Source organism: Otolemur garnettii, unplaced genomic scaffold, assembly GCF_000181295.1.
Source record: "Otolemur garnettii isolate 467f Iridium unplaced genomic scaffold, OtoGar3 scaffold00185, whole genome shotgun sequence".
NCBI classification, from domain to species: domain Eukaryota; kingdom Metazoa; phylum Chordata; class Mammalia; order Primates; family Galagidae; genus Otolemur; species Otolemur garnettii.
This window is the reverse complement of record NW_003852580.1, coordinates 1,147,702-1,158,417: the sequence shown is the minus strand read 5'-3', so window position 1 is coordinate 1,158,417 and position 10,716 is coordinate 1,147,702. Positions and strand designations below refer to the sequence as shown.

The 10,716-nt window shown below is 51.0% G+C and overlaps 1 protein-coding gene across 4 annotated transcripts in view; it reads left to right on the top strand.

Annotated features, from left to right (window-relative positions):
• FBXO31 (F-box protein 31) overlaps nt 1-10,716 on the top strand; it is a 49,328-nt gene that overhangs the window by 14,845 nt on the left and 23,767 nt on the right. Inside the window, exons 1-3 of one of the 4 annotated variants that reach the window (XM_012812049.2) lie at nt 4,695-4,714; nt 7,180-7,251; nt 9,009-9,095. In XM_012812049.2, coding sequence (XP_012667503.1) covers nt 9,041-9,095 — 55 coding nt within the window. In that variant the 5' untranslated portion in view covers nt 4,695-4,714; nt 7,180-7,251; nt 9,009-9,040. The other 3 variants (XM_012812046.2, XM_003800792.3, XM_012812047.2) reach the window with 3 other exon arrangements.

Genomic DNA, 10,716 nt, shown 5'->3' with positions numbered 1-10,716 from the left:
GGCCGGCGGCTTCCAGGTGACCATCCACCTGCTCCCCTGCCTGAGCATCCTCCCTCCCAGCTCTGGCACACCCTGGAGTCCTCCATTCACTCCCGCTCTGGTCACCAGGCCTCCATCCTGCCTGGGTCCTCTGCAGGCCCTCACCACCACTGTGGCATCTCTTCTTGGGAGGGTTTACAGTAAGGAGTCTGGGTTTTTCCCTAAACAAACCATATTTTTAAGGATTTAGAGAAAAATTACAAGGATGGGCAGAGTTCCCAAGTGCTCAAGTTCCCCTGCTGTTACCATGTTACATTAGATAGTAATTTGTTGTAATTAATGAGCTGATATTGACATGTCATGAACTTGAATCCTCACTCTGGTCACATCCCCTCAGTTTCCCCTCCTGTCCTGCCTCTGTCCTGTGTGTGGTCCCATGTGACATTTATTGTCACATCTCAGGCTCCTCCTTGCCTTGGTGGCCATGGCGATTCTGAGGAGACAGGTCCTGTGAGCCGGTGCAGTGCTCCCTCCCTCAGGGTTGTCAGCCTAGGGGGGCAAGGCACCTGGAGGGGAGGTCCCCTTCTCAGTCCTGTGAGGGTTCCCCACTGTCCACTTGGCCAGTTCCTGCTGGTGTGGCAGTGGCCACCTGGCTGATGGTCCTTCCAGTCCTGTGCAGCTCTTCTTTTTCTCCCTCCTTACTGTGTGTGCCCCACATGAGGGGCTGTGTCCCCTCCTTGAGGGCAGGGCGGCTGCAGGCCTAGTTTGCTTGTGCAGGGGAGATTGGTCTGTTCTCACACGGGGCCATTTTTTTTTTTTTTTTTTTTTTAATTTTGTTGCCCTTGATAGCGTGCCATGGCGTCATAACTCACAGCAACCTCAAACTCTTAGGCTTAAGTGATTCTCTTGCCTCAGCCTCCCAAGTAGCTGGGACTAAAGGCACCCGCCACAACGCCCTGCTATTTTATTTATTTATTTATTTTTGGGGGGAGACAGAGACTTACAAAGTCGCCCTCGGTAGAGTGCTGTGGCGTCACAGCTCACAGCAACCTTAAACTCGTGGGCTTAAGCAAATCTCTTGTCTTAGCCTCCCAAGTAGCTGGGATTACAGGTGCCTGCCACAATCCCCAGCTATTTTTTTGTTGCAGTTGTCATTGTTTAGCTGGCCTGGACCGGATCTGTACTCGTCAGTCTCGGTGTATGTGGCTGGTGCTCTACCTACTGAGCTATGGGGGCTGCCAACACCTGGCTGTTTTTTAGAGACCAGGTCTTGCTCAGGCTGGTCTTGAACCTGTGAGCTCAGGCAGTCCACCTGCCTCAGCCTTCCCAGTGCTGGAATTACAGGCACGAGCCACTGCACCCAGCCCACACGGGGCCATTCTTGTCTGTCACAGTGATTGGAAGGTGGCACGACACTTAGCAGGCAGAAGCCAGGAGCACTGGCCTCTGTGAAGTGTCCCAAAGATTCCACTTAGTGCGGACTACATCCTGCACGGCCTTCCCTGTGACTCCCGAGCTGACAGCCCTGGGCCAGCCCCACTTTGCACCGTGTTTTGTACACCACATGGTAACTGCCACCTGGGGGGATTATCATGCTCAGAACTACCAGAAATTGAAGATCCACGTTGCCACGGCAGTGCTGTGCCTGCAGGGTGTACTGCAGAGGTTCTGGAGATGGGCGTGGCACTCTGAGCTTTGTCACTGCTCTGTTCCTCAGAGGGACCTGGGCAGGTGCTGGCTGGTGGAGTAGCCGCCTGGCAGGCTGCAGTTCTCACTTACACTCTCGTGGCCACACAACCTTGTATTTCTTCTCTTGCGTTTCTTCTTCATCTTACAGTTAGAGCAAAATTACGTGTGTAGATTAGTTTTCTTGCTTTCACTTGAGGACTGTGTCAGGCGTTGGTAAACACTTGTTTTGAGACGTGGGCGTAGGTCCAACAGAGGCGAGAACCTTTGTAGCCTCCGGTGCTGTGTAGGTGCAGCTCCCCGCCCTGCTCTGCACCCCTCCATTTTTTTGAGACAAGTCTCATTATGTCACCCTTGGTAAAGTGCCTACCGTGGCTTCATAGCTCACAGTAACCTCAAACGCTAGGGCTTAAGTGATTCTCTTGCCTCAGCCTCTCTAGTAGCTGAGACTACAGGCGCCCGCCACGAGCCCTGGCTATTTTTTTGTTGTTGTTGCAGTTTGGCTGGGGCTGGGTTCAAACCTGCCACCTTCGGTATATGGGGCCGGCCCCCTGCACACTGAGCCACAGGCGCCACACAGGTTTTTTTTTTGAGACAGAGTCTCACTTTGTCACCCTCACAGCAACCTCCAACTCTTGGGCTTAAGTGATTCTCTTGCCTCTGCCTCCTGAGTAGCTGTGACGACCGGCTCCCGCCACGACGCCTGCCTAGCTGCCCTGCCCCTTTGATTTTCCTTCCAGCTTCCCGGTCAGAGTCTCTCCTTTTAGGCAAACTGGTTCTGTCCTCTCCCCTGCCCTTCACTTTGAGTCTTTGCTTTCACAGATGAGGAAAAGCAGTTACATTTAGCAAGAACAGCTTTTACTGAGTGAAAGAACATTCTTGTCATCTTATTTGTAAGTTTGTTTAAAAGCTGAAACAATTTTTCCAGTCCTTGGGGTGTCCTGAAGCCCTGGCTTAATGGCCAGATATGCGTCTTAACATTGTTTTTATGGGGGATAAAAGAGGCCATTCTATAATTACTACAAATATCTCTATATCCTCACAGAAAATGTTATAATTATTGGGTAATCTGTCTGATAATTTTTATGTTTATCTGCAGAGTTAAACTAAATGATGATATGAGGCTTGGTGCCCATAGCTCAGTGGGTAGGGCACTGGCCACACACACACTGAGGCAGGCGGGTTCAAGCCCAGCCCGGTCCTGCTAAACAACAATGACATCTGCAACAAAAAAACAGCCGGGGATTGTGGCAGGTAGTCATAGCTAGCTACTTGGGGGGCTGAGGCAAGAGAATCACTTAAGCTCTAGCATTTGAGGTTTGAAGTTCTGTGAGCTCTGATGCCATGGCACTACCCAGGGCAACATAGTGAGACTCTGTCTCAAAAAAAAAAAAAATAAAAGATGATATGAGTGGCCAGACCTCCTCTGAAATCATCTGTAGTCTATATGTCATATCTAATTGTTAGCCCTTCATTATGAAGGCCTGTGGTCTTGGATAACACTTCCTTGGTGACCAGTGGACAGTCAGATGTCCCCCAGGCTCCTAGGTAGTTGATTGGCCTTGGTGTTCAGCACCGTAGCATTCCAACTTGCCCAGGCAGTTTCACAGAGACAGGTTTCCCTGGACTTTGAAATCCAGTAGGATGAGCTTGAACTGGTCCCTATTTAGCTGTACACAGCCCTACCCCCCAGCTGTCTGTCATCCACGTCTGGAGAGATTTCTGACTCTTTGTAGCAGAGAGGGAACAGCTTACTTCTTAGTTTCCCATCTATCTGGACAAATTCTGTAGGGTCGGTCCCCTCCCAAACGGGGTCCCCTCTGTGGGACAAATGCGGTGCTCCGTCCGGTCCATATGACCTCAGTGCACCTGCAGTCGTTTTCTCCTCTGTGACTTCACAGAGGTAACTTGACTCCCGCAGTCTCTTGGAAGAGCAGCTTGTGTTGTATCCAGATCACTGAAATAAAATTTTAACAGAGCATGGAGGCGGATGCTCAAAGGTGTGGTCCAGGCAGCTGCCAGGCTGCGCAGGGAGCCCAGTTGTCCTGCCCTCCTTGCCTCCCTGCAGACTTCTTCCCACGTCCTCTTGCCAGCTGCGAATTTTTGCTGATAAAGACTCTTTTTCTCCATTTAGAACTGGAGAGTGGGAGTGGGCAGGGGGATTTAGAAGTGATCAGTATAATCCCTTGAATTATACTGATATACTGTGAAGACAGTTACTGAGCTGAGCATTTTCATCCTGGCTCTCCTTGGAGAGTCCTAGTGGGATCTCGCCATCCCCTGGGCGTCTGAGCGTCTTTGGCCTTGGGCACCTGACAGAGAGCTGTTTCCATTAAAACCTGCCTATTCCCGTATCCAGGTGTGCCTTGGGGATTGGAGAGCTCTCCTAAACCCACAGACAAAACTCTCCGGAGGAAATTCTGTAGTTTTCCTCACTGGTATTCCATCATTGACAAATTTTTACTTAAGAGATTCTGCCCAGGGCTCGCTTCCACCTGGCAGGTAAATGTCACGTCCCGAGACACCTGGGACATGAACAGCCAGGCATACGTGAGGTGGACTAGTGCTGTCCTCGCTGTTGTTACAAGCAGCCTCTGGACTTCATTACACTTGCTTTGGGATCACATCCCTGACCCTGACCGAAGGGAGGACAAGGACCCTGTCCCCTGGGCTTGTTTGCAGTGAGGACAGGCTCCTGGGCTGTTGGCCATAATGGTAAAGTTAATGATAAATAAAGGTTTTGGTAGATTCCAATTTCATCTCTCCCACATCCATGTGATACACAGTTAATTTTGCTTTTTAGTCTTTGCTTTTAGAGGCAGGGTCTCTCTGTGGCCCAGGCTGGAGTGTAGCACGTGGTCATAGCTCACTGCAGCCTCAAATTCCGAGGGATCTTCCTGCCTCACCCTCTCCAGTGGAAGGGATGACTGACACTGCTACCATGCCCAGGTGATTAAACCATTTTTTTTGTTTTTTTAAGAGACAGGGTCTTGCTATGTTGTTCAGGCTGGCTGCGAGTGATCCTCCTGCCTCAGCCTCTCGACCACAGGTTACTTTTTAGATTTTAGTTTCTCATTTATAGTTGGCATACCTAGTTGAAACCTGGCTCGGCACCTGTGGCTCAAGCAGCTAAGGCGCTAGCCACATACACCTGAGCTGGCAGGTTCGAATTCAGCCTGGGCCCACCAAACAATGACGGCTACAACCAAAAAATAGCCGGGCATTGTAGCAGGCTCCTGTAGTCCTAGCTACTTGAGAGGTGGAGGCAGGAGAATCACTTGAGCCCAGGAGTTGGAGGTTGCTGTGAGCAGTGATTTCACAGCACTCTACTCAGGGCAACAGCTTGAGGCTCTGTCTCAAAAAAAAGTTGAAACCTGAAAACTTATTTTTATTCAAAATTATAATTCTTCCTTTTTTGGAGGTGGTTGCATTTGTTTGTTTGTTTGTTTTCTGAGACAGAGTCTCACTTTGTTACCCTGAGTAGAATGTTGTGGCATCATAGCTCACAGCAACCTCAAACTCCCTGGTTCAAGTGATCCTTCTGCCTCAGACTTCCAGGTAGCTGGGACTACAGGTGCCTGCCACAATGCCCGGCTATTTTTTAGAGACAGGGTCTCACTCTTACTCAGGCTCAGGCTGGTCTTGAACTTAAGCAATCCACCTGCACTGGCCTCCCAGAGTGTTGGGATTACAGGCGTGAGCCACTGAGACGGCTCATGGCGGCTGCTTTTTTTTCCCCCTTCACTCAGGTTTACTCTCTAGGGTGAAGGTGGTTGCTTTTAAAGCTTATCATTTTACTAATGGCTTGAGCTAGCATGCTTCTAGGATGATTCTGGATCAGATGGGCACATGCTGGAGGCTTCCTCTCTGTAGCCACACGCAGTCTCTTGGAGCCTGGCTCTGTGTGTCCCCTGCAGGCGAGGTTCCCGGCCACCTGCCTGCCTCAGTAGCACCAGCTCTCTGCACCGAATGTGTGTGAGTCTCTTGTTTGAGGTTTCATTAATGAACGAGTTTCAGATCTAAAAATCACAAAATACTTTTTCTAGAATACCAGAACTCTGAAAACCCCTCAGGCTCCCCAGAGCCGTCCTCCTGTAATATAGAGCTCTTAGTACTCACTCAGCAGGCCGGTAGGTTCAGAAAAGAACAGCAAGTCGGAAATTCAAGTCAGGCAGACATCACATGAAGCACACGTGATAGATGATTTTTATAACGTAGGGCATATTAATCTGTGAATTATTCTGTGACATTTTGTTTCTTATCTCTCCTATTGTTTATCTCAGGAATGCAGAGAATGACTAGATAGTATTTGTTATATTTTAGAAGGTTGACGTTTAACATTTGGGAGTTCTTTACCTTTAAAAGGGAGAATCTGCACAGAACAGATTATGAATTACATGATCACTGGCCACACTGGACCTTGGCTTCCCTCTGTGTGGGGCCAGAGTCCTGACTTTAGAGGTGGTTGTGAGGACTTGCCGAGGTCCTCCCGAGAAGCCCTGGCTTGACCTTACCTGTGACCCAGTAAGTGCAAGCTGTGGTGGGATGGTGCAGACCCCAGACCCTCCCTTCCTGTTCAGCATTCGGTGACCACTGGCTGTCTCTTCTCCACTGACCATCTTCCCCGGCTGACCCAAAGCTCTAGTTCTTTTGTGAAAATCACTTCCCCTCTCTCTGCCTATCTCCCCAGTGTTCAAATGGAGATGACGCAGTGCCTCTGATGGGCCCGCTGGCTGGTCCAGCTCAGCGATGCTGGGCAAGGCTTATTGTGGTTCCCAAGTCAGATGCCTGGGTAGGCTGTTGGACTGATGGGCAGCTCTATGGGAGAGATTAGCTCAGCAGATGATTCCTTTCAGAGGCCGCTGAGGCCTGAACCGGAGGAGCTGACAGGGTTGGGTGGGGATGTGTCAGGTGGTGACTGTGGATAGTGGAGCTGGGCTGCAAGTGGGGACAGGAAGCAGGAGCAGGAAGGCTCTGGCAGCCAGATGAGGGCATGAGGAGTGCAGTGGGGAGATGGGGACCTTCACTGGCTCAGGGTAGTCAGAGGGGACAAATGTCCACCTCCTCCATCTGTCTCGCACGGTTTCTGACGAAGGCCGACCACAGCCTTGGTGGTGAGGTGAAGCGCGGGGTTGAGTAGTCGCCCCTGTGGCCATCTGGACCCTAACGTCAGCAGGAACATGGCACTGTGTCCAGACAGTTAAATTTTTGCCACACTTTATTCATAGACAGGGATCGTCCTGTTTGGTGTGGTGTGGTTTCTAGGACTCATCACAACAGATAGTACAGATTCTTATTTCATTGAGGGTGACGCTGGCAAAAACAGAATAATGGCTTCACTGGTGACTGACTGTGGGCAGGTCCCGTGAGGTCTCCAGATGAAGGACAGGCACGCTCGGGAGACAGCCCGCTGCACGTGCCTTCCGTGTCCTGGCCCCACCGTCCACGGGCCATCCATTTCTGTTGCTTTGTCATTTCTCAGTTTTAAATTTCAGCAAATGTTTCTTGTTACAGAGTACGGTGTTTGTGAAAATTTACGGAAACTGGAGATCACAGGCGTGTCTTGCCGGGACGTCTACGCGAAGCGTGAGTAACTGCCCCCCACCATTCGCTGCACTACCACCACCCCCCGCCCCCAGCAGAGCACGTCAGCCGTGAATAGTGACGGTGCCAGCCCTTGCTTCTGTCTTCTGAGACACTAACTTAATCTGAATCGTAAACACAGCGCTGGTGGTGACAGCTCCAGCATGGGGGGTTCTGTTCTCTCATTGTGGGCGTGTCACCGAATTCCCAGTGCATCATGGGGACAGGTCTCTTGCGAGGCACCAGGACCTTTGGATTTGAGAGCTATGGGCTACACAGGGATAGCTTTGTGTCTCTGGAGTTTCCTGATTCTCTGGCCCTGGGACTGTAGCCCCATGGGATGTGGACAGACAGTGGTGACCAGGAAACAAAGCTTTAGCTTCTCGGTTCAACCCTCAGTCACAGTGAGGCCACCCCATCCCTGGAACCCTCAGCTTCCCTGAGCAGGGTGAGCCTCCAGCCCTGGTTTCTTGTTTGTTTTTTTTTCCTCTTGTATTTCTACCTCTGTTCACCTGTTTCTTTTTTTGGTTTCTGGAGTCATAAAAGACACTAACCAAATAAATGCTCAGGGTCCTTGCCCCGAGCTGCCACCCCAGTGGCCTCTCTTCAGTGCTGGGAGTGTTCCCATCTTGCCCTTTGGCAAAGCTGCGGGGCTTCTTGGGTAGTCCAGTGGTTCCCTTGAGTGCCCCATACACAGTTTCATTTTCCTACTGCTCTTGGGTTTGTTAAGCCATTTGACCTGGCTTGTCTCAAAGCAGCATTAAGACAGATTTCTCTCCCAGAGTTGTAAACACCAGAAGTGATGTCCTGGTGGGGACCCACGTGTGTGTGCCTGCCCAGCTGTCAGGCCGCCTGGGACAGTGCACATGTGGGGCCCATCTTAGCCAGGGGCAGAGAGGGTGCTGGAGAGGGGGCAGGCCCACGAACATCAGGATATGACAGGGTCTGTCTGTGGCCCAGGCTGGAGTGCAGTAGCACAGTCACAGCTCACTGTAGCCTCAGACTCCTGCGCTCAAACCACCCTCTCCTGAGTTCTGGGGCTACAGGAATGGCCGCTGTGCCTGGGTGGAGATTGTTCACTGCTGATTCTTGACCCCTTGAAAATTTACGCAACACATAGAGTGAACACTCACATTACCTGTACTGGCCAAGGTGAAGTTCAGTTTTTGTTTCACAATACAAGAACTATGTTTTTACAGATTTGCACTGAAGGCCCTATGCAGGGGAAAATTATTAAACTTTGGGGACTGATAGAAGATGAACTTCAGTTCCTGGAATAGGCGTCCAAGGTGGCAGCCTTGGTATAGCCGTGATGGGATCTGCCTTGGGGTTAGCAGGCTGGGAACGTCCCCTTTATGGAAAAGCAGAACCAAACGCAGCAAAGGTGAAGGAAGATGGACTGGGCAGCAGTGTCTCCCAGCCGGGCCTTCTGTGCAGCCATCCCAGACACCCACTGGCCACAACATCTGCCCTCACCCTTCTGAGCCCTGGTGAGCCATGGCATCATAGTAGTAAGACTCCATCTCTAAAACACATTAAAAAATAAATTAGCTGGACGTGGTGGTACATGCCTGTAGTCCCAGCTACTGGGGAGGTTGAGGCAGGAAGATCACTTGAGCCCAGAAGTTTGAGACACCACTGTACTCTGCCCAGGGCAACAGAGCAAGACCCTGTCTCCAAAAAAAACCTAAGAACAGAAAAAAATAACAATTGTGAATAAAGGAGCCATCCTTAGCCCTTTCCCTGCTGTGTCTGTTCAGGTATAAACCCTCGTGTGAAGTCGGGACGTTTTATGAGAATCCTCCCTGACTATGAGCACATGGAGTACAGAGATGTGTACACCTGCCGTACGTACCTCCCGCTGGCCTGGCTTTGTGGCAGCACGCAAGGGCTGGAGCCTGCATGAGGAGGCCTCTCTCCACAGACCGCACCGTTTGCTCCCTAGAGCCGCTGAGCTCCGGGCCCATTGCTGTCTTCACGTTGCCGTGGTGCTGCTGTGTGGTTTGGCCGTGTAAGGGTCACAGTGGAGCAGCAGGCCCTGGGGGCGCTGTACATGGGTTGGGTTCTCCAGCAGCTTTTGGGTGTGGGTTAGCAGTGACTGTGTTGGCTCTCTCGGTAGACATTTGAGCATTTGTTGTTGAGGGAGGGGCTGCTGCAGACGCCCTGCAGAGAAGAGGAGATGGGAGGGGACAGCAGAAGCTTTAAACTTCTAAAATGAAATGTAAATAGTTGAGCTTTATTAGTCAATAGCATTTTAACATAAGTAGTTAAGCTTTATTAGTTAATAGCATTTTAATTTGATTTTTAAAAAAATCATGCATGTACCCCTAGTGGACAAAGGTAGGTAGCACCAGTTAATTCCTTAGAATCAAATTCCCCTTTTAGGGCCAGTGTAGGTGCTTCAGACCAGCCTGAGCAAGAGTGAGACCCTGTCTCTATTAAAGATGGAAAAATTAGCCAGGCCCATTGGTGGTACCTATAGTTCCAGCTCCTCAGAAGGCTGAGGCAGGAGGATCAGTTGAGCCCAGGAGTTTGAGGTTGCTGTGAGCTGTGATGCTACTGCACTCTAACTTGAACTACAGAGTGAGACTGTCTCAAAAAAAATAAAGTAGTTCACAGAATTTCCCCTGAGTCCTGTCAGACTCTGAGTAGATAGTTGTGGTTTGGTAGCTGGGTCCCCTTTTCCTTAAGGAATGGCCCTGAAGTTGGGGCAGAGGTGCTGAGTTGGCTTAGCTTCGGGCCGTGTCTGAGCACTCGCAGGGCTGCTGACAGACCTGCCTGTGGGCACAGTTGGGGTGGGGACGACCCGTGCAGCTAGTGGAGTCTGTTGGCAGTGGACATGTCATGGTCCCTGTGAGCAGGACCAGGAGCCGTCGGGCTGAGCCTGCAGTAGAGGGTGTGCGGGGTTTGTAGGTGTCAGCGATGGCCTTTCCCAGAGCTTCTTGGAAGAAGCCTCTCCAGAACATTTTGTCATAGACCAACCAGTTCTTCCTGCTTAGCAGTCGATGAAGGCTCCTAATCCAGCCCTAGGGAGAGAATAGCTGACTGACAATCGATCCCTGCCTGGAAGCGCCTGGTGAGGCTCTCCGTGTTCATGATGCCATACTTGTGTCCCGGAGCGAACTCACCTGCAGAACTAGGGCAGACCTGAGTTGGGGGGCGCGCCAGGACCCAGGGAGTCCCCAGAGGTGGGGGTGCTGAGAAGCTTTCCGCAGCTTCACCTTGCTTTGGGGTGACTTCCCAGCGTCTAGATTCATATGCCTCAGGCCATGATGCTCCCCAGCTGTTCACTGGTAGCCTTACCAGACAACCAGACATGCTCTGATTGGGCACTGTCCCCTCTGAGGTTTGAATGTAGTTGTAAAAATACAACTCGTGGGCTCGGCGCCAGCCACATACACCTGTGCTGGTGGGTTCGAATCCAGCCCAGGCCCGCCAAACAACGACGGCTGCAACCAAAAAAAAAAA